At 43.0% G+C, this 27,628-nt stretch overlaps 1 protein-coding gene across 10 annotated transcripts in view; it reads left to right on the plus strand.

The window, feature by feature from the left end:
• ARHGEF7 (Rho guanine nucleotide exchange factor 7) overlaps nt 1–27,628 on the plus strand; it is a 190,936-nt gene that overhangs the window by 115,924 nt on the left and 47,384 nt on the right. For 9 of the 10 annotated variants that reach the window (XM_030813698.1, XM_030813701.1, XM_030813702.1 and 6 more), the window contains 3 exons: nt 2,895–2,983; nt 13,515–13,609; nt 13,842–13,937. In XM_030813698.1, the coding sequence (XP_030669558.1) occupies nt 2,895–2,983; nt 13,515–13,609; nt 13,842–13,937 (280 nt within the window). Of the gene's footprint in view, nt 1–2,894; nt 2,984–10,800; nt 10,995–13,514; nt 13,610–13,841; nt 13,938–27,628 lie in introns of those variants that run through there. The other variant, XM_030813708.1, reaches the window with a different exon arrangement.

A 27,628-nucleotide genomic window follows, 5' to 3' on the forward strand; every position in this document is an offset into this window, starting at 1 on the left:
GCAGTTGAGTGTTTTCTAATCTGTTTCCTGGCTGTGTGCTTTTCCGTCTGTTATGAATGGCCGTAATTTAGCCTCTCAGATTAATTTCAATGCTGTTTTTTGGTAGAAGCTACTAGAAGGCTTCCTAGGCTGCCCGGGAGTTACCTGTGCCCCTGCTGCCCCGCGCCCCTCCTGTTGATGGCGAGTTTCTTCTGGCATGACTGCCCCAGGAGCCTGGACAGTGGTGGGGCGAGCAAGGAGCCTGGCATCGGAAGCCAGGAGTGGCCTGGCTGGGGTCTGGCAGCCAGGGGCTTCCTGTCTCCCCTGCAGGGTCTCCTGACAGCAGACCTGCCTTGGGCATTTGTGGAAATTACACTTCCTAATTGGAAGCAAGGGCACGTTGTGGGTGGCACACCTCAGCGGTGCCCTCTTGTTGAAAACGGACCGCAGGGTGTTTTGGAGAACGTGATCTTGAGACCTTCCATTCAGCAGCTAGCAGAATTGGGAACTCTTTTTGTCTAAGGGAGAAAAGGCAACCTGCCTGGACTGCATCTGATTTGTCTGGGTTTCTTCTGCCCGCTTTTTATTTTTATGTAATGTTAGTAACCTGAAGCTTTTTCTTCCGAAAACTTTTTTCTTATAGTTCTTACAGTAAATTAATTGAATTTTATTAACTGTAGTGTTGAGTTGTGAGGTATGTCTTAAGTTTAAAATAACAGAGCTGGCAAAATCATTACTTTTAAAATAATGCAGATTCAGGGTCACTGTTAGGAAGTTCACTTCACTGGCACGCATGCTGACGTGGCTTATGATCACAGTGGCTGTAATTTAGGTGTGGACAGTCTCCCCTGTAATGTTGTTTTCTGTCCTGCCTCCAAATTGTAGATTTCAAAGATGAAAAAGTGTTGTTTTTCCTCAAATGAAAATATTTCATAGTTTTTTCTTCTACAATTAAATTCTAAGCTGTAGAAAAGAGATCGAGTAGGAAAGTGTGCTAGCAAGAATAGATTGGTTTTCCTCCTTGTAGCTGTTAGTGTAGAAGAGATTTGTTTCCTGTGGAGTTTTGTTTCCATCCTGTGGGCAGAGAGGATTCTTGTAACTTGCAGCGGCACCTTGTTTTGTTGTTTTCAACCACCTGGAAACACAACAGTGAGACATTGAAGGAAGATTGAGGTAAACGGCTCCACAGGAGGAGGACCCAAGGTTAAGGAGCATGAGGTTGGTTTGGGGCATTCTGGGTTTCTGTTGCTAGAAGACGGTGCAGATCCTGAGGAGGCAGTTGACGTTAGGGACCTGAAGCCTTAGAGTGTTTGGGGTTGAATGCACTGTTTTGGGATATACTACCTCAGACCCCAGGACACTGAGATCGCGGATGGGGGATGCATGGGAGGAGAGGAGAGCAGAAGGCATGGACTGTAGGCAGGTGCTGCTCACACACCAGAGGGGAGGGGTGTGTTCCCGCCCAGTGAGGGGGTTCACATGGCAGGATTCTTGCAGTGGAGGTGAGCTTTGAGGGAGAACTGGTAGGGACTAAGTCCCCTAGAAAATGCTCATCAGAATTTCTTGGGGAAGAATGTGGGAAAAAACCTCTCCCTTTCCTTTGTCCCCACTAGCCCCAATTTGATACACTGCCCTGTAGCCCTGGAAAACCAGTGGTAAACAGAATCCGTAGAACAAATATTAGATATATAGAACCAATGTTAGGTCTAACGTTGATTCTATGTTCTGTACATCTGTCTGCCCACCCCCTAGAACTGTTGGTAGATCTACCCCATGAAACTATGATAAACACACACACACACACACACACACACAACCATTGATAGACCCACCCCATAGAATTGTGATAGACACACCCTGTCCATCTAACCATTAATAGAAATACACACGTACCCATAAAACCATTGAGAGACAGAGGGACCCACCCCATAGAACCAATGATGGACACCATATACTGTCTGCAGAACTAATGGTAAAGACACAGACACTGTCCGTAGAACTGATAATAGACACACACACACCCCCATAGAACTATGGAGAGACAGACCCACCCGCACAGCCAGCAATGGACACACCCACACTGTCCATAGAACCAGTGATAGAGACCTCCTTCCCACACCCACACTGTCCATAGAACCAGTGATAGAGACCCCCTTCCCATAGAACCACTGGTAGACAGGCCTACCCCATAGAACTGATGACAGGCATGCACGGTGCCAGGTTTTTGTTTGGCAGGTGTTTCTTCAGCACCTGTTATGCAGAGTAAATATGTGTTGAATGGATGTGGAGCAAAAGCGGTGCTGTTTTAAAACATCGGAATCCTTGCTGGAATCAGGACTGCTTTAATGTTTTCGCCTGGTGTGGAAGTGAAGACGGTGTGGATTTTTCTTGTTTTTGTCCCTGCTTGAGATGACTGTTCTTTCTCCTCTTTGTCTCCTGTGAGTGATGGTTATTTCCAGCCCTGAGCCAGGTCCTGCTTGTTTAGAGAGACTTTTCCATTCTGAGGGATCCGAATCCCTAACTTTTAGCCCTGATGTTTTAATATTGTTACGTATCTGCCAAAATGCCTTTTATTTGGGTGACACTTTGTATTTACCACACTATGGAATTGTCCTTGTAGCTAAACTGCTTTGGTTTTGGCTGACACTCGTGGAGCAGTCTCTCAGACGCTTTCAACTTGAAACTGGGAGAATAGGGTGGGGATGGGGTGCTGTGATTGGCCTTGGTGAGCAGAGCCTGAGGGACTGGGTTTCTGGGGCACTGAGGGTCACTGTGGACGGCCTTTTCCTTGGCTTGCCATTTGGCTTGTTAATTCAGTGAGGTTGCTGGATGAGTATCCTTGGCCTGTGTGAGGGGCTGGAACTTTTGTCATCTTTAGTACTGATCAGTAAAACTATGTTACATTTTTATTTCAGAGAAGCCTGTGTCTCCCAAATCAGGAACATTGAAGAGCCCTCCCAAAGGATTTGATACGACTGCCATAAACAAAAGCTATTACAATGTGGTGAGTAATTGCAGAACATTTTTAAACTAACTGGTTTTTGACTGTCTCTAAAGCTCAGCAATGTAGAATATAGTGTCAAGTACCTAGAATAGGAAGAAGGAAATAAAGTTCATTCATCTGCCACACAAATGTAACCACCATTAAGGTTTCGGTCTGTTTCCTTCTAATCTCTGTATTTTTGTAATTGTACGTTTTTGTTTTAATACCGTGTATATGGAAACGTCCCTTGCTCTTATCCCATAACATAGTAATGTGCCTGTTTCCCCATGCCATAGCCGGTCTTCAAAAATGATGTTTTAAAAGATGTATAATGTGATTTGAAAATTTTATATGCATTGAGTGCCATTCTGTTTGTATTCAGAGTAGACTGTAAGTACTTTAGACATAAGGGCCTCTAATTTATTTTTTCCCCTTAATATAGTGTTTCCCAGGATGGATGTGTACATATCACATGGCGTAGTATTAGGGGAGCATGTCTAAACGCTATACGTGTTAAAGACAGATGTTTCTGGATCCTAAAACTTGCCGCTTAATATGTTCAGTATGTGATACTAAATCTGTGTGGTCTAATGCTATTAAATCAAATGTATAGTCTCATAGTACTAAATCTGTATCGTCTAAACCTTCTTTGTACGTAAGCTTATGTAGCAATTGCATGCTCTATAGAAACGGAAAATAATTTATTTCAAAGAATTTATTAAAACTTTGAACTACTCAATATGATAACAAAGTAAACCCTCTAAACATATGTATGTTTTGAATTCTGGGGAAAATGTGCATTTGTTTTGTTATTTCTTCCCCTACTCCCAATCTTTTTTATTTTCTTCGTGAGGAGGTATAAATATGAACCCATGAGACCTTTGAGTTGTTGGTTTGAAACAGCAGTTGATTGGTGTTTTTGTGCAGCAATCATTTTATTGTGAGCATTTCATTTTCTGCACCTATGTTGGGAAATGGTGAAAAGTTGTGGTGAAATGGAGTCTGAACAGCTCCACCACGTGGACCTGTGCCACCGTCTTGTGCTGTGGGGCTTGCACTCTCAGCTTTCTCTTGAGTGCCCACCTTCCACCTGCCCCAGCATCTTACTGTAGGACAGACTGGCCTGGGGACTCACTCATTAATAACTGTTTATTTGGCGCCAGCTCTGTGCAGCTCTGTTAAAGGCACCAGGGTGCACAGTGAACAGAATGGCGGGTGCCTCTCCCCTCGCTGAGCTCGCATTTGGGTACGGGAACACAATGGTCTTCTGTTGCCTCCATTTTTACTGCTGCTTTTTCATAATTTGACATCTCTGCACCTTCTTATGAACAGGTCTCTTCATGCATCATGCCACTTCTCTTACCTTAGTGGCAATCTTTGACTTATTTTTCCTTGTATTTGGTCAACTCCAGATCCTTTTCTGCCTTGGAAACCCTTTTCTTTGCTTCCCCTCTTTCTTCTCTTTTTTTCATTCATCTTCATTTGGCTACTTGGACTCTGCCTTCCATCTCAACTTTGTGGACTTTGAGAAGATCAGACTCCTTTTAGCCCGTCGTGTGACCCACGTTCCCCGGGATGCCTGCTTTCTGTCATCTCTCCTAGTGCTCTGCATCGCCTTCATCCCTTGGCCTGTTGGGCATTTGCTTCCAGGATTTGGCTGTATTAACTCATTTGCTTTTTAGTGTGTAATGTAGTTTATGTGTAGTTTTGTGTACATAGCTAAAAAGACAGTAGATGGGTTTTATGGGTTGTAGGAAAACTTGAGTTTTAACTCCCGGAGCTGCCCTTTCCTCTTGCATTCTTGTATAAGACATTGCTTTCCTGGGGAAGGCTTCATGTGGTGAATAACACAGCCACAATCCACAGTGAGATTCCAAAGGGTGTGTTACCTTCTGTTATGGTTCAGGTCCAGATAATTGTGTTAGAAAAAATGGTTAGCAGTGTTTAAATTGGTGCCAAGGGCATTCTTTAGTTTCTCCATTAATCTTGCTTTTATTAGGCACTTTATAAAACCAGGCAACCATGCTTTTTTAGAAATCCTGGTGGGTTTTTCTTTGCATTATATATTCTGTAATACTTCTTAGATTGAAGCATGGTCAATACCTTTTTCGTTTTCCTTCTCTAACTGTCCTTTTACAGAGAGAATAGCCGGGGTAGTATAAGTGCTCTTTTCTTCGAATCAGCCAACTCTTTCATACAGAATGATGGAAAACACCTTGACCTCAAAATCACATCCAAATTGTTGTCTATATAAAGCTGCATTTGTAAATAGCACGTGGTAAAATTACAGTTGTTATAGAAATAAACTCATAGAATTCATAGAGAATCATCTTTTGATGTAGTACTCTCATTTTACAATAGAGAAAACAGAAGCTAAATGCCTTGTCCAAGGTTATACAGTGGTTACTGACTAAGCCAGGAATCAATTTCAGCTTTCCTTAATTTTATATTTGTAAATTGTACATAAAAATAGAGAACAGAATACAACACAGAACAAAACATGATAGATAATGTGTTAGGCATTTCCACCCCCCCCCCCCTTTTGTAGTTTCATTTTCACAGAAAACTATAAAGTCTAGGTGTTTTTAACCCCACTGAGAGTTGAAAACTTACTAAAGGGTAAGACTGGTGTGGACCAATGGTGTTAAGGAAAGTTACATGAATGACTTGTCTTAACTTGGGATCAGTATAATGGGGTTGAGAGAAGAGTATTCCATGTGAAAGTACCCACATTTTGAAATTAAGAGACAATGAGACAGGTATGAATGGGATGGATATGTGTTTTCCTGCTATTGTATAATGGTTAAGATGAACACCAAAAAGACACTGGAAAGTAAAACTCATAGTAATTTATGCTGTTATTATGGACCATTCAGTAACTATTTCTCTCTCCTCTCCTTCTGGGACTCCTGTTGTGCAATTAGTCAAATATAGACAATATTTTTGAGCCATTGTCTTCATACCGTCCTTTAATTTTTTAAACATAGTTTCCTTTAGTTCTTTGGACATATTATAATAGCTGCTTTGAAATCTTTATCTCCTAAGTCACTATCTGTGCCCCCTAGAGACAGTTTCCATTGACCGCTTTTTTGTGTGTGTGTGTGTGTGTGTGGTCACACTTTCTTGCATGTCCTATAATTTTTTAAATTGAAAACTGGACATCTTAGACCTATTTTAGCAGCTCTGGATGCTTGAAATCCACCTCCCCTGGGATATACTGTTGCTGTTGCTGTGTCTTGCTCAGTGACTCACCTAGAGCACTTCTGTAGTTTATCTTCCCATAGTCACTGATGTCTATTTTTATTTTTTTATTCTTGTTTTTATTTTTAATTCTGTCTTTCTAGGATTCACTTTTGGGTAGCATAATTTAGTATTCAGCCAAAGATTCACCAAAGATTGTGCTTAAACACCTTTAACAGTTCAGGTATTACGGCTCACACCTGTAATCCCAACACTTTGGGAGGCCTAGTCCCGAGGATTGCTTGAGGCTAGGAGTTTGACACCAGCCTGGGCAGCATAACAAGACCATGTCTCTACAAAAAAACAAAATTACCTGGGCTTGGTGGCAAATGTCTGTAGTCTTAGCTACTTGGGAGGCTGAGGTGGGAGGATTGCTTGAGCCCTGGAGTTTGAGGCTGCAGTAAGCTGTGATTTCACCACTGCACTTCCAGCCTGAGCTACAGAACAAGACTATGTCCCTAAAAAAACAAAAAACACCTCTGACGGTGAGGTTTCACTCTTTGCCAGTGATCTGTATGGGGTTGGGGAATGCATTCAAAGAGGCGTCTGGGGAGGAGCATGACTTTTTAAAAGTTAAAGGCAGTGGATGAAATGACAAAGGAAAAGATAAATCTTTTAGGCTACCTAATGAGAGTTTAATATATTCCTTGCCTCAAACAGTATAAGCCAGATCACAAGTTAATTGGAATGTTATTTGCATCAGGTATAATACAAGGTTATCCTTAATGTCTGAAGAGCTCATTAAGACAAATACATGAAGATTAATAGATAAATGGGAAAGGATGTGAACAATTTAAAAAATGGTAAACACTAAGGCTTTGAAAAAAATAAACTCACCATAAAAATTTTAATAGCCATATTTTCTGTAATCAGTGAGCAGAGATTTAAAGAGAGAATCTTTAGTTTTAATGGTAGAAATGTAAATCCATACGGAGCTTCTCAAAAGTAATATGGCAGTTATATATAGAATTCTGAAAGTGATCAAGCTCTTTAATTTAGGGCTTTCTCTTTAATTTCTAAATTTCTTGAAATCCATTCCAGAGAATTAACCTGAAATATATTCAAAGATGCTTGTGTAAAGGCATTTTCAGAAGATTATTTGTTATAGTAATAAATTGCAAGCAACCCAAAATAAACAGTATGAGATGAACAGTACCAGAATGACTAAGCGATCAGTGGTTTGTCCATTTGTAATTGTTAAAGTGTACATGAGCCTTTAAAAATACAAAAAACATATATTTTCATGTTAAGTGCAATAACAGAATATAAAATTACATAGGTGATATGATCTCATGGTATTACAAAGTTGACATAGAAGATAGAAGACATTGTGCTAGAGAATGGTTTCTTTCCAGTGGAGGAATTTTAGCTTCCCACTAATGTAAGGGATAGTGATTATGGGGGAAGTCTTTGGCACCACAGTCCAGAATGTGTTGGAGATAGAAACAGGGGCCTCTGAGGCTAGGGAGGAAGCCAGCGTGGAACATGGCAGGCACACAGGGCCTTGGGCTTGGAGAGTGACGGGGGAAGGGAGAGGAAATCAGGATCTCTTAAATGCAGATCTTTTAATTTCAATTAGTTTTTGTGACACAGCTAGCCACTACTCTTGCCTCTATTTTCTCATGTACGTACTGTTTGAAGTCAGTCTGTTAGCTGTATCTTAGGGTGCCCTTGTTGTGTAGGTAGTTCAACTAATTAAGATCAGGGCGCTTGATGCAGTGGAAGGTGTACAGCGTTTTTGTTGAATCGTCCATGCTGCTTAGCCTGGGTGGCCAGGAGCTTTGGCCCTGGCTTCCTGAGCCCAGTTATCTCATTTGTAAAATGAGGTTGGTAATGCTGGCCCTGACCTGGTAGTATTAAGTGGCCTGGCAATTGGCCTTAAGGCCTCCAGCAAAGTGCTGGACCTTAGAGGTTTTTGTGTTTATTAAGAAGAGTATTTAAGAGCATTGGGAACAGAAGGCATCACTGAGGCCACCATACCATTCTGTTTGTAAACTGGATCCCCATAGCTTTTGAGGGTGACCTGTGAAAGCGCGTAGCCAGGGTGGCCTGATCATATAATTAAAGGAGACAGGTTTGTGACCTGATATGCCCGAGCTTGGTGGATTTGACAGTGAAAGCACACTCGTTGCGCCCATGGCATGGTGACTGGCATCTTTCCTGATGGGGGTCAAAGGAAGGGGTTGGATGCCTAGACTGGAGAGAATGATGGTCTGGAGTTGCCTCTCGGGGGGATGAGGAGCACCCCGCTCCGTGATTAGAGAATGAGGTTTCTTAAGTTGCTGACTGGAAAGACACAGTCCTTATGGCCCTCCCTGCTCAGCGATATACATTACGGTTTGATTTTACAGGCTTTCTGTATTAGTCCGTTCTCACGCTGCTGTGAAGAAATACCCGAGACTGGGTAATTTATAAAGAAAAGAGGTTTAATTGACTCACAGTTCCACATGGCTGGGGAGGCTTCAGGAAACTTACAAGCATGGCGGAAGGCACCTCTTCACAGAGCACTGGGAGAGAGAATGAGTGCCAACAGGGGAAATGCCAGATGCTTATAAAACCATCAGATCTTGTGAGAACTCACCATGAGAACAGCATGGGGGAACGTGCTGCGCGCCCCTGCTCCCCCGCACCCCCCCGCCATGATTCAGTTACCTCCACCCTGTCCCGCCCTTGACACATGGGGATTATTATAATTCAGGGTGAGATTTCAGTGGGACATATCACTTTCCTTGTTATTTAGTGCATTATTGTAATACTGTGAATGTAATGTAATAGGTAGCATCACTCTTTTTAATCCATAAGTGTATAAAACGGTTATGTATCCTTAGATGCCATCACACACGTCCACGGGCCTTTCTTATGCTCCAGAGAAGCCCCACGCCTGTCTTCTCCTCCCTGCTCCCTTAGTTTCCGATGGCCTTCAGATGCCAGGCTGAGGAGGAAAACCTGAGCCTCCTGGTGACAGGGTGTCCTCTGTCTCTATCCATCAGCAGTGACCCTAAACCCTGGCGTTGCTTCATCTCTTCATCTTCTGCTTTGCCCTTGGCTTTTCTCCACCTTGATGAAGATTTCTTTTAAATCTTTTGACCCCTGAAATCTCTGCTTGGGGCCTGTAGGTGGAGATGGTTAATGATGAGGGGCCCTGAGGTATCAGGGAGGGTGTGCAGCTTGTGGGACCCCCTCTTTTCCTGGGTGGTGAGGTGCCTGCTGGCTTCTTTCACACTTGGCTCCCACTGTTTTTCATGGGATTTCCTTGCTGTATCTGGACTAAGATGATACAGATGAAGGTTGTCAGGTAGGCAGTAGTGGAAGGCTGACACAGAGAGGAGCTCAGTGTTTGGGAGAATCGAGTGACTCAATTGCAAGAAAGGCTGTCTTGTGAAGTAATTACCTCCTGACTGAAGGAGTCATTTAAGAAGCAGCTCCAAGTAAGACTCCACATTGGGCTGGAAGGTCGAAGGGTGACTGGCTACATGCCTTCCTGCTATAAGCCAATGACTGGCACTCTTGAGTAACCATTATAACCCTGTAAAACCCCTTTTTGTGAAAAAGGGAAACAGACCGATAGACTTGTCCGGCTGCAGGCAGTCAGTGGTGGAGTGCAGCTGGGAGCCCAGGTCCACATGGCTGCAGAGGCCAGCTCTTTACCTGTCGCCGTGCTGCTGTGCCATTGGCAGTGTCTGCTTCCCCCTGTGGGCTGGAAGCTTTGCAGGAGCCATTGCCTATAAACCTTTAACATTTAGGAGAAACGTACCCCAAGACCTGTGAATCTCCAAATTTAAAAGTAATAGAATAACATTTATTTCAAAAGATACAGTATCATAAAAGCATTTATGTGGTCCTTCCAAACTTTTTTTGAGAGCTAATGTTCCGAGGTATTGGTAAGGAGCAGCAGTGCTAACACACTACATTAAATCAGCAACTGTGTGGTCGGGGAGCCACTGTCATTGTGACCCGTAGATGAGCCAGCAGGAGCTTCTGAGATTTCTTGTCAACACTCCTTCCTCCTCCTCCTTTCCATGTAGTCAGATGTTTATTAGAGGCTACATTGTGTGGTGAACTACTGTCTTGTAATTTACTTTTTGAAAATTTACTTGAAGTGTAAATAGACTGGAATGGAGAACATTACCTGATGATCTTGTTTCTTTGTAGCAGTGGACAGGGAGGGGCTGATTAGGTAGGGTGGAGGTAGATTTTGAATAATTGTGCCACTTTTTAGTTTTTCTTCTTGGACTTACACATTAGGATTGGGTTATGGAAATATAGTTGTATGATGATAAAAATCTTTTATACAGATGAAATAAAAAATTAATGTCCTTCGTTCTCTTATGCAAATCAGTTATTTGTTTTTAAAGGCTATTGATGACATAAACATATAAAACACTTACCAAGATTGGCAGAGGAAGTCATAACCCATTTGTAAAATCAGAAATACTAAGTACTCCTTTAATGATGCAACGAATAAAGTGTCTGTGTCTGCGAGGCGCAGCAGTGAGTCCTCTTTGTTTTGCTGTACTCTGAGGCAGGCAGTGTAGGGAATTGAGTGGCACCAGTATTTGACTGCACTTGCCTCTCCATGCCTCGTGACCCCCGGGAAGCTGGCACTGGCTGAGCTCGGTTCTCTGGGCCTTTCTTCAGCACTGTGGGTCGTAAAAGCTGCCTTTTCTCTGAAAACTGCGTGTGTCCTCTGGGTTCCCAGTGTTGGTGGGATGGAGCTGTGGCAGCCAGGCTGTGCGGTTTCATGGGGTCCTGCAGCAGCCAGAGCGTGCAGAAGACAAGGAGGGGAAGAAAGGTAAGTGGCATCCAGGGCTGCACCCCGAGGTCAGGAAGGCCAGCAACCTCCTGGCAGAGGGAGTGGGCACCCCAGCTGGAGCCAGGGAGCCAGGCCTGGCTGTGTGTTTGAGGAAAAGTTAAGTGTAACTTGCATTGTTTGGTTGGGAGTAATACAGGAATTGTGTTGAGCACCCTATTTGAAAATAGTGTTTAAGGCTATTTGTTGAATTAACCAACTTAACTGTTTTAACAAATGTAGCTTTTTAGCAGAGGGCTCTTTCGAGTAGTTTTGGGTGCTTATGGGAAGCATTCATTTCTACAACCAGCGCTCAGTGCTGTGACGGACAAAAGGTCATTGTGTTTTATTCTTCTCATATTCGTGCTGGTGATAGTTTCTAGTGGCTGCTTTCTTATCTCACATGGAACATTTTTCTGTTTGAAAATAAGTATATAGGTCTTCAGGTGTGCAGTGAGCAGTATTGGTAAGTTGGTATCCAGTATTTGTAATTAAGAAGCTAAATCATATTTCCTATCTTTAACATTGAAAAGGACTTTTCTGATACGTCTGTAACAGATCTTATTTTATTTTTTTTAGCTCAAGATCCCATTATGCCTGGCTGGCTTCCCCCGTTGTTTTGGAGGACAGGCCTGGTTTAGAGTAGCGTCTCTGGGGTGTGGTGGCTGGCATCACGGTTTGCCTCTGCTCACCAGACCTTTGACATTTGTGTTCGACAGGAATTTCATAGAAGGAAGACATTGTGGTTGTGGGGTCAGCATTTCCCACGAAAAGCCAGCTCCCTGCAGGGCCCCTTGCTCTGGCTCTCCCACGGTCGTCTCCCGTGAATAGATCCCTTCAGGGATGAGCCTGAGTTCCTTGTCACCAGTGGAAGAGCCTCTGTTTTTTTTCGCCCAAGTAGTTTAGTAAGTGATTTAATCAGATTTGCATTTACTCAGGAATGACTGTACTCCTTTCTCAGAGTTTACAGTCAACAGTAGTAAACAGAATAATGACCCGGGTTGTCTTTACTAAGGCTGAAATTTAACTTGATGACTTTTTTCTTAAATGTTTAAATTTACATTTAGATTATCAAAAATTATGGGGACAAGCTGAGCATGTTTAATATCTTTATTACTTCTGTACAATTTCTTTTGTATGAGTAAGTGAGAATGTATTGTTAGCTCTGGGAGACAAATAGCACATCTTGATGCATGTACTAGATGCGCAGAAAATACGTACGTGTAATGTGATTTCCTGATTTAAAAAGCACTAGCTCTGTAACAGAGTCAGGTGAAAAAGAATGGAGGCAAGGATTCCACTTTCTTCACTTACGTCAGGTCCTTCAGGATCCTCAGTCTCATGCCAAAGAAGACAGTGTGGTGCAGTGCAATGGCAGGAGGACCTGGGGCCACTGTCTGGCTCTGCTTTTCCAGGCTGTTTGAGTTGGGAGAAGTCAGCTTCTCTAAGGAGAGGTTGTGTGTGCAGAGCACCTTGCTCGGTACCAGGAGTGCGAGGAGCACCTGCAGTTCACATCCAAGTGCCTTCTTGTCTCGCCCTGGGCTGGGCCTTTGCTGCAGTGATGGCTGGTGGAAAGCATTCCTGCCTGGTTTCACCAGTTTTGCACTTTATATTTATCTGTCAGTTTTTAAGATTTAAATTATTTTGGCTAAATTTGCTACACTAATACAGGGTATTGGGAAACATTTTAATTTTAAGGTTAATTTATAATTATTCTGCTATCTTTAAATGAAGTAGTAAAGATAGTTAACATTGATAAACGTTTAGTTTTTAATAAATGTGGTAATAAGGTGTCTGAGACTGTCATATTCACTAGGGAAAGTCTATAGTTCCCAGAAATTGATTTCAATTTTTAGATGCAATCTAAAGAGTAAACTGTTTTTTTTTAGCTGAGATTAATATTACATATGTTAAAATACATAGATTTCAAAGGCACAGTCCAGTGAGCTTTGACAATGTATGTATCTGTTGTAACCGCCACCCAAATCAAAGTACAGAACCTATTTATCACCTCGGAGACATTTACCTCATTCTCCTTTCCCTGTTGTCCAGGCCGCCATCCTACCCCTCACCTCTTCTGTGATTTCTGTCACCATAGATGAGTTTTGCCATCTCTTAGACTTAATATAAATGGAATGATGCAGGATGTCCTTTTGGGAATGGCTTCTTTTGCACCACACAGTGTCGTAGAGATTGATCTGTTTGTCCGTGCAGTTGTGATTCTTGGTGGCTTCTCCTTTTTATCTAAATAGACATGACATCTGATGATGGAATTCATGCTAGGTATACCTGTGTCAGATACAGTTGGCAGTAAGATAAAGTCAGTTGTGTGGCCTTAGTAATACTTCATTACATGGGTTTAATAGTCAATAATCGCAAAGAATGATGATACTCAACACTTTCGTATTACATAGAAGTAACAGCGTGAATTGAACAATGGCGATGAACTGTCCAAAGTGTATACATCTTAGTGTCAAATAGCAATTGAAATGTCAAATAACACTTATTCATCATTTATTATAGGTGCTACAGAATATTTTAGAAACAGAAAATGAATATTCTAAAGAACTTCAGACTGTGCTTTCAACCTACCTACGGCCATTGCAGACCAGTGAAAAGTAAGTTAGATTATAAATTGCATTAACTGTAAAATAGCCTAAACCTTAGGCTGTTCTCTTCTATTTTCAGAGAATAGAGGGTTAAATAGTGAAACAAAATTCAGTGTACCAGTTTGCCTTAGACATCAGCTATTTATTAGGTTAAGACTTCAATAGGACATTGGGATGGCAAAGGAGAAGAATATAAATAAAACTGTTTACATATGTTTACTGTTATTTTTCTTGGCTCTAGGTTAAGTTCAGCAAACATTTCATATTTAATGGGAAATCTAGAAGAAATATGTTCTTTCCAGCAAATGCTCGTACAGTCTTTAGAAGAATGCACCAAGTAAGTAAGATGCTAAAAATTTGCAACACTCAGGTTGGTATAATTGGTATTTAAAGGATTAAGCGTGAAATAATTTTAGAATTCACATTTCTAAAGATGCAAACTTAAGTTATTTTAAATCTTTTGGGTAAATCAGCTTTTATAGTAAAAGCTGTATTTTAGACTGTCTAGTTTGTATAGCAGGAATCTTCAGAGAAAGACTCGACAAGAATGGTGATTTTTAAGGTGTTCCATGGAGGAAGAGTAGGGATGAAGAGCCTCTGGGAGAGAAAGGAGAATGGCCTGACACCAGGACCACTGAGGGGACAAGTGGCTCAGCTGCTTGTGTGCCCTGAGTGCTAAGCAGGGGGCCTTGAAGGCCAGGTCTTTCCAGCAGCATCCTGCAGCTTGCCTGCTGTTTCTGGCCTTCCAGAAGCAGATACAGTGCTTCTTGAAATAACATATTAGGTTGGTGCAAAAGTAATTGTGGTTTTGGACTGTGAATTTTAGATCATAACTAGGCTCAGACACATCTTTATTAATCAAGAACCATTCCAGTCAACACATTTTCGCCAGTGAGAAACAAGTTTTATTCCTGTAGCGTAAAAATCTGTGCTTCACTGAGAATGATGTTTTCCAGTTTCATCCATGTCCCTACAAAGGACATGAACTCATCATTTTTTATGGCTGCATAGTATTCCATGGTGTATACGTGCCACATTTTCTTAATCCAGTCTATCATTGTTGGACATTTGGGTTGGTTCCAACTCTTTGCTATTGTGAATAGTGCCGCAATAAACATACGTGTAACTGTCACAAGGACAAAAAACCAAACACCGCATGTTCTCACTCATAGGTGGGAATTGAACAATGAGAACTCATGGACACAGGAAGGGGAACATCACACTCCGGGGACTGTTGTGGGTTTGGGGGAGGGGGGAGGGACAGCATTAGGAGATATACCTAATGGTAAATGACGAGTTAATGGGTGCAGGAAATCAACATGGCACATGGATACATATGTAACAAACCTGCACATTGTGCACATGTACCCTAAAACCTAAAGTATAATAATAAAAAATAAATAAATAAATAAAAATAAAAATAAAAAATAAATAAGAAAAAAAAATCTGTGCTTCAGGATTCGACAAACTCTTGGAAAGCACTTTCTGCATCCTGCTGGTTGTGGAAGTGTTTTCCCTGCAAAAAGTTGTCGAGATGCTTGAAGAAATGGTAGTTGGTTGGTGAGAGGTCAGGTGAATATGGCGAATGAGGCAAAACTTCGCAGCCCAATTTGTTCCACTTTTGAAGTGTTGGTTTTGTGATGTGTGGTCAGGCGCTGTTGTGGAGAAGAATTGTGCCCTTCCTGTTGACCAATGCTAGCTGCAGGCGTTGTAGTTTTCAAAGCATCTCATCGATTTGCTGAGCATACTTCTCAGATGTAATGGTTTTGTGGAGATTCAGAAAGTTGTAGTGGATCAGACTGGCAGCAGGCCACCAAACAGTGACCAGGACCTTTTTTTGTTGCAAGTTTGGCTTTGGGAAGTGCTTTGGAGCTTCTTGGTCCAACCACTGAGCTGGTTGTCGTTTAAGACCCACTTTTTGGCATATGTCACAATCTGATTGAGAAACGGTTCATTGTTGTGTAGAATAAGAGAAGATGACACTGCAAAATGATGATTTTTTTTGATTCTCGCTCAGCTCATGAGGCACCCACTTACTGAGCTTTTTCACCTTTTCAAATTGCTTCAAATGCCGATCAACTGTAGAATGGCGACGTTGAGTTCTTCAGCAGCTTCTTGTGTAGTTGTAAGAGGATCGGCTTCAATGATTGCTCTCAGTTGGTTGTTGTCAACTTCTGATGGCCGGCCACTACGCTTCTCATCTTCAAGGCTCTCGTCTCCTCTGCAAAACTTCTTGAACCACCACTGCACTGTATGTTCATTAGCAGTTCCTGGGCCAAATGTATTATTGATGTTGGAAATTGTCTCCACTACTTTATGACTTACTTTGAACTCAAATAAGAAAATTGCTCAAATTTGCCTTTTGTGTAACATTTCCATAGTCTAAAATAAACAGCAAGTAATAAGTCATTAGCAAAGAAACCATAAAGCGAGAAATACACATTAAAATGATGTATAACCACGTTTATTGAAGAACATATTCCAATATCAAATGGGAAATTTCAACGATGCAAAAACCACAAATATGTTTGCACCAACCTGATATAACATGCTATGCTGATGAACTAGGGCTTTGAGGCTTTGTCACTTTTCCGAAATTTTCCTTTGGAGGGACGGAGGCATGTTCTGAATAATCAGCCATCAGTTTTTTCTGTGTGACTATTTTATGTTCTTTGTTTACATCAGACATTAAAGGACATTTGTTAATTTACTGCCAGGTGACTTAAAACAGCAGTGCACATAGAAGGTTTTAGGTTTTGGTAGTCTCCCAGGTGATGTTTCTTTACTTGCGGGTTTGATGAAGGTGACACATTTTATTTTTAAATTATCTTTGATTTTTATTCATATAACCCCCAGAGAAGACCATAGTACATTATTCTCTTGGATTTCCGTATCTTTATTCATATAACCCCCAGAGAAGACCACAGTACATTATTCCCTTGGATTTCGGTTGGTCTCTGGTCTTCCCTTCAGCTTGTGTCTTTTTAGGTTTTGAACGTGGTGAGGGAGTGGCCTGCCTTCTGTGCCACTAGTTCTTGCAGTTCATGACAGTTTACCAACCATGATGAAAGTGCTTCGTTCCCTTAACTTTTTAGCTGGGCTTTGAGGTTTTGTCGAGGCACTTTATACTGGACTATCGATATGGCAAGGAAAGCTGAATGCCAGAGTAACAGAATATTATTAGAAACTGTAAGTGAATATTCTATGGAACTTAAGACTGTACTTTCAGCCCGTCTGCAGGCCATTGTTTTTACTTCTATAGCATTTTTGGTTTGTATAAAGTGGCATTATTTACATGACCATGAAAGAATAGCTTGGGAATCGCCTTGATTTTCTTTTGGTGAACGAAGGTCATTTGCTAATAATTTGAAGTCTTTGTAAGAGTTCATATTGTGCTCAAGATGGAAGTAAATGCTTGCCTCCGTTTTTCTCATTGGCTATAGATAATGTGGTCTAACAAATTATTACAGTACATTTAAAAAATACAGTTTGCAAGTACCTCTGTTGGGCATTATATTAGCCCTGTGAATTATTATCCTCACATTACTGATTAAAAAGCTGAAATGAAGGGCAGTAAAGTAATAGGCTTGAAGCCATGTGTTTACTAAGGCTTCAGTCCTTATGTTATCTCAGAATTTGGTATGGCTTAGGTATTATTTTGATCAAGTTTCTCAAATTTATGCTACATGTATACGAGGTGTTAGAGTTCCACAGGGAAATGGAATGTACTAGACAGAGTTTTCCTTCTTAGCTATTTCTCTTCTTTTTTATTATGAATATTCTGAAATTTTCATCATTTCCATTTTAAGACTGTTACTTTCGTCTTTTTGTCCTATATGTGAATTTCTGTACCATTTTACAGTTTACCAAATGCCATATATATATATATATATGGCAGTTTCATACTCATTCTTTTTTTTTTGATACAGGATATTGCTCTGTTGCCTAGGCTGGAGTGCAGTGGTGCGATTTCAGCTCACTGCAACCTCTGCCTTCTGAGTTCAGGTGATTCTCCTGCCTCAGCCTCCCAAGCAGCTGGGATTACAGGCGTGTGCCACCATGCCCGGCTAATTTTTGTATTTTTAGTAGAGACGGGGTTTCACCATGGCTGGTCGTGAGCTCCTGACCTCAAATGAACCACCCGCTTCAGCCTTGCAAAGTGTTGGGATTACAGGCATGAGCAACCACACCTGGCCTTCATATTCATTATTTCTTTTGATTTTTTTTTTTTCCATCTCTACACAGACTTGATTCCTAGATGTCCAGCCCCTTTCACAGCTGCCTGTTGGTTAGACCCAGGAGCTGGCAAACTATGGGCTGGGTCAGATTCCACCTACCGCCTGTTTCTATAAACAAAGTTTCACTGGCACGTGCTGTACTTTTTCATTCGCCCATTGTTAATGGCTGTGTTTGTACTACAGTGGCAGCAGTGGAGTTGTGATAGAAACTGTCTGGCTCACATACCTCAAATATTTACTCCTTGGTCTTTTATAGAAAGTTGGCTGCCCCCAGGTGAGATGTGCTTTCTTCCTTGGGGCCTCGACCTGGCCCTAACCTCTCCATTCCCTGTGCGTTCTGAGGCCCACGTTTGTTTTCTCAGTATTTTTACCATGTAGGACGTCTGTCTTCCCTCTTGAAAATTGAAGTTTCTATCTGGTGTCATTTTTCTTCAGGCAGAGGAACGCTTTAGTTTTTTGTTAATTCAGGTGTGTTACTGACAAACATGATCTTGGATTTTGTTGTCTGAAAATTGCTCCCTTCGTTCCTGAAGATTTTTTTTTTCCCCTGGATACTGAACTCTGGGTAACAGATTTTTTGTTTCAGCATTTGAAGGATATTGCTCCACTGTCTTTTGGCCTTCGCTGTATCTGGTGATTAATCTGATGATGACCTCCATTATATTCTGATCAGCACAATTTCAGATAGTTGTTCCCCGTCCGCTTCCTAGATTTTTGCCTTTATTTTAGGTTTTTGGCATTTTGACGGTGAATATCTCGGGTGTGGTTTTCTGACTTCTCAAACTTGAAAATTTATGTCTTTCACCAAATGTAGGGAATTTGCGGGCATTATTTCTTCAAATATTTTACTGCTTTACTGTTTCTATTCTGCCCTGGGGCTCCAGTTACACTCATGTAGACCTTTTGCTGGAGGTCCCGGATTTGCTTATTGCTTTCTCACCTGGTCCCTGCTCTGTTCTTCAGGTTGAATGGCGTCTGCTGTGTCCTAAGTGTTCACTGTCTGCCTCTCTACTCTCTTGTTTGTCCCTGTGTAACAAGTTTTTAGTTTGAGAATTTTTTTCAGTTCTAGAATTTGTTTCACTTAAAAAAAAAAAGTTTAGTTCTCTGCTAAGATTTTACATTCATTCACTACAAGAATATTTTTCTTTATATCCTTTAGCAATAATTAGAATAACTGCTGATTCTTTATTGTGAGGATGGGTTACGTCTTCGTGATTCTTTTTATTTCTAGTGACTTTGAATTGCGTCCTGTTTACTGTGGGTTGTAGACTCTTGATCATGTTAGGTTTCCCTGAAGACTATTGATTGCTTGTTTGACAGGCAGTTAACTTGGTCAGGCTCAAATTGCCAACTCTCCCTTTGGCAGATGCTCAAATCTCAGTCCACTTATTTTAGACTCAGCTGATCTGAAGTTGGCCTTGTGCAAGTTCTTTTCTGCTGTCAGCCAGAGATTTGGGCAGAATTTAGGGACAGAATTCAGAGTCACACTCACCGTGGGTTCCCCCAACTTCCCAGCTACTCTGGTTGAACCAAACCCTGTGGATTTTTGTTGGAGTTTTAGCTGTTCCACATAACAAAGTGGCTGCCATTAGCTTAATAGTTGAGAAAGCAGGAGGTGCCCTGCTCGTTCTTTTTTCCAAATGTCCATCCTTCCCCAGAATATACCTGATGTTAACTAAAAAGTGATTGAGGCAGGTCTCAATCGATAGAGGTTTATGTAGCTGCAGTTGAGGATGCGCCAGGTAACAGGAGCATTTGTGCTTTTTCCAAAGGGGGCTTTGAGAAGTTCAGTATTTAAAGGGGAAAGAGCAAGCGGGAGGGGGAAAAAGGGAGGCTGGGGAGCAGTGAGGCAGATGCTTAAACATTCCTGTGAGCCTCCGATTAGCCTCAGTAAGCCTGCATTTTACATGGGAAAGAGGGAGTAGAGGAAAGTCAGTTGTGCGTTTTTCTCAGGGTTATCTCTCACGGGAAGGGTGATTTCTGCTCTTGTCCTTGTCTGTACATATGAAGATAAGCTGGTAGTTGATGTTGCCAGGGTGAGATGCAATAGAATTTGGTTTTAGGGCTAGTTTTTACGGGGGATATATGTTCTGATAGATTTAGGGGCTCACAGGAAATCTTCTTGTGGGCACTTTGTGAGGAAGGCCATCTGGGGAGCTATGTGGCCTTCTGTAGTTGTGGGCACCTGGCATATGGATGAGACCATGACACAGGGTTGTGGAATGACAGCTGTCTGTTCGGCAACAAAAGGTAGCCAGTGTTGCACAGTTCAGTTCCCAAGCTTCACTTTCCCCCTGGCATAGTGAGTTTGGGTCCCAAGATTCTGTTATCTTTCATGCGACTTTGGAGCACCTCTAGGTAGTCACCTTCTAGATGTTTTTTAAAGTTTTGATGTTATTGCAGGCGATTCAGTTTGATAGGAGTAACTTGGCTATAGCCAGATTTATAGAACCCATTTCCTTTTAGTTTTTCAAGTCACAGTTCTTCCTTCCATCAGCTGTGGAGGGTTCCTTGCAAGCATGCTTTGTCTAGGCTCTCAGTTCAAAACAATAGAAACTGCAGTCTGCCTTACATGCCCTTGTGCTGTTTGCTGCATTAGTAGCGGCACACTGCCGTTTGTGTTGTGAGGTTGTGATAGCTGGAACGTGCCCAGTTTGCCTAGAGCAGCTTTCTCAGGTATGCATCCATTCGGTGCTTGTGCACACACTGCCACCACGTGCGTGATGCTGGCTGGCTGCTGATAGACCCTGTCCTAGTGTAGCTTATGGTCTGGTGAGGGAGACAGATAATTGAAAATTGTATAAATAGTTAGAAAGCTACAATTGCAGACCTGCTTATGAAAGAAATCATATCAGGCACCAAGAGCAAACTTCAGGGGAAGATCACTGAGCACTGAAGGGTGAATGGGAGGTAACCAGGCAAAAAACGAGAGGTTTTTTTCTCACACCAGCACTTCTCCGATTGTCTGACACTGAGTTTCCAGTGGTTCAGTTCTATTCGGACAGTTGTCTTTCACGAGACTGCTACATTTCAAACCCAGCTGCAAATGGGGTGCCCAAGCTATTCATACTCCTACCCGACTGAGTAGATTTAAGGGTTCCCATGACTCCCCTCAGGTTTGATAATTTGCTGGAATGACCCATGTAATTCAGGAGAGTGCTTGACTTCCTGGTACCAGCTTAGTATGAAGGATGCAACTCAGAACGAGATGGGTAGAAGAAAGATGTAGGGTGAGGGATGGGAGCGGGGTTTCCAGGCCCTCTAGGTGCGGCACCTCCGTGCTTTCAGCAACCCAAGATCTCTCCAAGCCCCTGGCCTTGGTGGTTTCTAATGTAGGCTCTGGTAGGTAGGCATGCATGATTGACTAGATCACTGGACATTGCTGAGTGGTGTGATCTCCAGCCCCCTTGTCCTCCCTTTAGGTTGCTGGGTGGGGCTGAAAGTTCCTCTGATCATGGTGGTCTTTGTGACAGCTAGCCCCCAGCCTGTAAGCTGTCTAGGGGCCGGCCCAGAGTTATCTCGTTGGCATAGGCTCAGGTATGACGGAAAGGGGTTCATGATGGGTAACAAAAGACATTTCTCTCACTCAGGAAATTCCAGGGGTTTTGGGAGCCAGGGACAGTTTATCTGATGTCACAGGAGAGAGAGCACCCTGAGGTGGGCATTGGCTGTGGCTGGAGCCTGTCAGTGGAGAGGAGTGGAACAGTAGGACCCTGGACGGGCAGGCGAGATCAGGTCCTGGAGACTTTGACTGGATCTTAGGTGACTGTCAAGAGTAGTTGCAAGCTGTTGATGGATTTGAAGCTGGCACTATCATATCATAGTTGGCACTCTTCTGTAAAAGGAACTGTATGCTCTGTGATGAGTGGTCTGGGTGGGGCGGAGGGCAGGAGGACACAGACTCCAGAAAGGAGGATATTGAATTTTGTCGAGATTCTTTTCTGTGTTGAATAAATATCCGTTACCTTAAAAGCCACTGACTTATAATCATTTGGTGGTAATTTTGTGGAGGTGTTTGTAAAAGTTACTTAGCAAGTCTGTTTTTGCTTAGGCGTTGTAGTTAGTGCCTCTGGGATCCACGGCCGGTTGTAGGCAGCGTCTTCTCCCGGAAACACTCTGAACCACTCTTTACATACACTCATGCCTGCATGCATGTATTCTCCTATTTTTTTGTTTTTCCCCCAGAATGACCCTATGCCTAGAATTCTTTTGTAGCTTAGGTGACTTTTTCCAAGCATTCTTTTATCCCCAAAAGGGATCTCTCTGTCTGTGGTTGCCACTGTAGTTGATACTTCCAAAGTGGGAGGAGTGCCCTGGGGCCTTGTCCTCCCGAGGTCCTTGTGTGGTCCTGGAAGGTGCAGCAGGTGACACTGGGGCAGAAGCCTAGATGGCATTCCATAGGAAGCACTAGTTAAGATGGCATAAAAGAGTTAGTCTCATTATAAAATATCCAGAAGCTGTAGAATAGGACAGAGTGAAAAACCACCAATAAACTTTTCCCCCAGATGTAATTATTGTTGATACTGCCTTCCACTTCTCTAAGCTTTGGTGTATAGGAGAACACAGGCATAATTTGGGCCAGGATTGAGGGCCTGCCTCAAGTAAGATAAGATAGTGAGTGCTCTCTCAGGAGAGCCTGCCTGTTGCATTTGGGCGGTGAGGTAACCTGATTTGACCTCAGTATGGGGCAGGTGTGAATAGCACAGGCAGAGGCTTCTCCTTCCTGCATGTCCAGTACAGAAGACATTACATGTTTCGCTGCAAATTAAATGATTGCAGGTGTGAAAAGAAGTTATCCCAGAAGAGAGCTATTGAAGAATTCTAATCACTTTAATGTCATTAGGAGAGTTTTTCAAATACTTTAATGGCAGCTCATGTCTGTCTGATGGCTGCCTTTACTATAAGGGGATACAGTGAACTTCCATGTACAGGTCTACTATTTATATTGAATTCTTAGTGTGTTCCTGGTATTTTTCAGTTATTAACTCATTTTATCCTTTAAAGGACCCCATGAGGCAGGTGTTTAAAGATAAGAAAGCTAGGACACCAAGAGGGTGAGGGACGTGCCCAAGGTTACACAACTGGTAACTGGGGACTCAGATTTGGAGTCAGGTTGTCTTCATTCGAGGTATGTATGTGAAAGGTTGATTCTGAGAGTCTCTGATTCATAGTTCCACCTCTTTCAGTCGGCAGTGCTTTTCGCAAGCCTGGCAGCTTCTCACCCCACCCTCTGCTGCCCTAAGGCAGCCCCAGTGAGAGCCCCCAGCCAGTTAGGTTCCTCTCCCAGAGCCAGGCCCAGCAGCAGCTGGAGGCCAGGCCCCTTCTCCTGTTGGGGGCAGGGCCCCTGCCTCACTTTGGGAGAAGAAAGCCTTAGTGGGGAGAGATAAGATAGTGAGCGCTCCCAGGATAGCATTTGAAATGCAGTTGCCTTCAAACTATTGTTCTAAGTGTCGGAGAATGCCCTGTACTACATGATTTACTATAGACCCTGTTACAGTATGATTTAAAGAGCCTTTGGACTAGTCTGGGAATGTGGAACAGTGGCTTGTAAAAAATTGCTTCGATGGGCAAATGATTTCTTGGAATCTAATAGTATCTTTTAAACAAGTTTTTAAAATAAAACTCATAAGTTGGGAATTTGCTCCTAGTTTATGATAGAAAGGAGGTTAAATTCTGTTGAAAATAGAACCTCAGAAGCTCTCTTATGGAACCTCCTTGTTGTACCAAATTTTATTCTTATTTATTTTGATGGTGACTCAGTGGTCTTCTAATACTTCCCCTAAAGAAATTCTAAAATACCCAGTAACTCTCCATCTCTTTGTTTAGGTGCCAGCGCATGGGCTGGCGAACAGTGGAGACAGCAGGATTTGCCCTGTTCCCGTCTCAGGTGTACAGCTCTTGAAATAGTGAGGTTGCCTGGATCATTGTACTCCAAAGTCTCCACCAAGCCTGGGACTACCACACTAAGCTTGTCGTGTGTAACTGTTGCTTGGGGCAGCCGCGACCATTTCACCATTCCTGCTTGAGTGTTCTGGGCGCTTTCCCCACCCCGGGTCCCCAGCCTCCCCCAGTCCATATACTTCATGCTGCTTTGGCCCCGCTTTGGTGATGTTCAGGGCCACCTGATGACCTCTCACAACCCAGTTATCACAGTTAAAATGTCTCAGAGCATCTTGGCTCTGCTCCATGCCACCATGTGATACATGGGACGCCTTTTCCTCATGGAGTTTCACATAGGTTTTTGATGATTCTGCCGTGTTCTCTGGCTATCTGGGAGATCACAGAATGCCACGCCTGTGGAGGACTGGGAGGGAAGCCTACCCTTTTTGTAGCTAAAGTTGAACCATTGTGGTGCTGGTTCATGGGTGCTATTAGTTTAGAGGGCAAGGTGGTGGTGAATTCCATCTCCAATCCTTTACTCAGATTGTTCTAATATGTTGTACATTTTCTGTAAGGTGATAGTGAAAACAGTACATCAAGAGAAAGATTTTCTTCTCTAGAGACTCAAATTCTCAGCATATTTGTTGTTTGAACTGTTTTTAATCGGTTAACTGCAATGTTTGTAATTTTCAGTTTCCGTTCTGGTGACAGTTTTTTTAAAAATGTGATTTTGAGTCAAGTTTGTTTGAGAGGATATGGGTGCCACTAACATGAAGGCCGAGCTCAGAGGAGGATTTGGGCTAAATCGCTGAGTCACTAACATGAAGTCCGGGCCCAGAAGAGGATTTGGGCTAAGGCGCTGAGTTCCGTTTGGGGTTGCTGTGCATTTCAGTCGGAGATGTCACAGGGGAGGGTGGAAGCGGAGACTGGGAGCCGCAGACTTCCCACCCGGCCTACTGCATGTGTAGGAACAGGTGTGGCCCAGGTAAGGGTTAGGTTTGGATTGACAGCCCTCCTGGTCACCTGCCTCGTGTTGCTTGCCCATGTCTGTCCCAGTGTCCTCATCTATAAAGCAGGGGTGCTGGTGTCACCCACCCACAGTCTCACGGAGGTAGAGTGGCCTGGTACTTACAGAACCATCTGCAAATGCTCGGGGCCCTACTTGGCGTCTGGAGCTGAGTTCTCCTGCAGCCTCTGTTCCGCCAGGGCCCTCCCTGTGCACCATTTGTAACTTCAGTTGTGAAAATGTAACTTCACACTGGCTTTGGAGGGCCCTGAGTGAGTTGGCTGGCGTTCGTGAGAGAAGATCTGTTTTCAGTTACATTGGTGAGGGACTTTTTTCCTTACCCTTCCCATTTCTGCAGCTTTGTCTTTACTTGATTTCACTTTCTGCCCTTAAACTCGGGAACATTCTATGACTGTCTTTAACTGGGGGTATTTCTTCTGCGGAAGATGGGGTCATGGTGCTTTTTCAGTGCCGCTTTTCTCTTGGGTCTGTTGTTTGGGGATGTCTGACAGGCAGTTGACTAGCCATGGAATCAGGTTGGAAGTAGAGAATGATTTAATGAACTTCATGAATGGCGTAATGAATTGGTATGATATTTCATTCATTGTCTGGATCTTTTTAATGTCGATATTTTAATTATTTTTTTCCTAAAATAGCTGGAGGCAACTTATTTTTAACTGCCAGCTAGTTAAGCCATCATTGTCTATATTTGGAATGGTAGAAAACAACCCAATGTGTCTTTAATCTTATTCTTATCCTACACTAATCAGTCACTTGATTAGTAGGCTGTAGCTACGGCATAAACCAAAGGAGGCAGGAAGGTTTCACTTGGAAGGTGATAGAGAAATACACCAAACGTTCAGGAAAGAAACATTTTGGATGATTAAGGAAGCTTTATAAATGGCACGCAGGGAGGCACAGTGATTGGAACTGTGGCGCTTTGATGTTTTTCGCCACCATGCCTCCTTTCTTAGAGGGTTACCTGTGGCATGTTCTCCCTGCCCACACTCAGGTTCCGTCTTGAGCCTGCTCCGCTTCTCTGTTGATGCAGTATGGTCTCCACCATCCTTAGTCTTTCAGTGTCACGGCCAGTTGTTAGCTCCTGCCTCTGAAGTCAGCCCTTCTGGGTCAGATCTTTCTTGATTGTTCAGCTTGTCTTTTCGTGTTTGTGCCGATCTCTGTGGAGACCTTTAGTCAGTGTGCTTCAGGAATTCACTGGCGCCTCCTCCTTCCTCCTCTTCCCTGCTCACTCGCTCTCTTCGTATCACCCACCTGTTGATTTCTTTTTAGAAACATTTAGTATGTCTTTAACTCTCCCTTTTCCTCCACCTTGAATCACTTGCCGAGCTGCCTGTTCTGTGCCTTCTGTGCCTGACCCATCCTGAACGCGTAGTTCAGGTCTTGTGGGTTTTCATGTTGTCTGTGCACTAACCTAACTGGGCCCTGACTTCTAGTTGGTTCCTGTTCTGTCCAGCTTCTCCACCAGCACTAGTCCTCCTGAAATGGTTCATCCCAGAAACTGGGGGTGACACCGCTTTATTCATTTATTTGTACACAGCACTGCTTCACCAGCTGGTCTTCAAGACGTTTGGACAGGACCTGTTAAAATTGTGGCAATTTTTACTTCTTGAAAACAGATAATTTAGATTGGTTCCAAAGTTGTAATAATCTACAGATGTCCCTCTACAGATTGGACCTCCCTTTTTGGCCTCTGTCCTTAGGCCTTGGCTTATGAGCCTTTCTTGTTGCTTCCTGGTAGGGCTGAAAAGTGGGATTTTCCCCCCACCCAGCTCTCCTTACTGTTCCCTTTGTTTGGATTCACTTCTGCTTATCTTCTTACTAAAATCCTATTTAATCCTTCAGTCCTAGTGAGCATACCAGTTCTTAGTACAGCCTTCCCTTTGTTTCTTGCCTTTTGTTTGAATGTATGTCTTGATTTTATTTAGTGGCAAATGCCTTTCAATGTATTATAGACATCAGTAGACTGAGTTCTCGTTTGTTGACTTGTATATGATAGGACTACAGTGTATCAAAGAAAATATCCAATGTGTTTATAAATATTTAATGTAATTGTTATAATAGTTAAATATTATGTAATGATTTTGTTCAAAAGTTAATTATAAAGCCTAAAATGATAGGGAGGAAGTGGAGCAAGACAGCCAAATAGAAACCTCCACTGATTGTCCTCCCCACAGGAACACCACATTGAACAACTCTCCACACGAAGAAATACCTTCTTAAGAACCAGAATCAGGTGAGTGATCACAGTGCCTGGTTCTAACTTCATATCACTGAAGGAGACACGGAAGAGGGTAGGAAAGACAGTCTTAAATTGCTGATGCTACTGCTGTCTCAACTTCGGCAGCAGCCGCGTAGCACAGAGAGAAAACCTGTGCACTTCGGAGAGGGAGAGCTCAGTGGTTGTGGGACTTTGTATTTGAACTCAGTGCTGCCCTGTCACAATGGAAAGCAACAGTGGGCACAGAGGTAGCATTTAGACCAGTCCTAGCCAGAAGGCTACTCACCGGTCCCAGCAGTTGGAAGCTGAGTTCTGGCAAGCCCCGCCACTGTGGGCTAAAATGCCCTGGGGTTCTAAATAAACTTGAAAGACAGTCTAGGCCACAAGGACTGCACTTCCTGGCTAAGACCTGGTGTTGTGCTGGGGCTCTGAGCCAGTGGCCTTGGGGGGCATGCAACCTAGTGAGACCTCAGCCGGGGCAGCCAAGGGAGGCCTTGCATCACCCTCCCACAACCACAAGCAGTGCAGCCTGCAGCCCCAGGAGAGACTCCTTCCTCCTGCTTGAGAATAAGAGAAGAGTAAAGATGGCTTTGTCTTGCAGCTTGGATACCAGCTCAGCCACAGTAGGATAGGGCATCAGGCAGAGCCCTGAGGCTCCCGGATGA

The sequence above is a fragment of the Nomascus leucogenys genome, chromosome 5 (genome assembly GCF_006542625.1).
Source record: "Nomascus leucogenys isolate Asia chromosome 5, Asia_NLE_v1, whole genome shotgun sequence".
NCBI lineage: Eukaryota > Metazoa > Chordata > Mammalia > Primates > Hylobatidae > Nomascus > Nomascus leucogenys.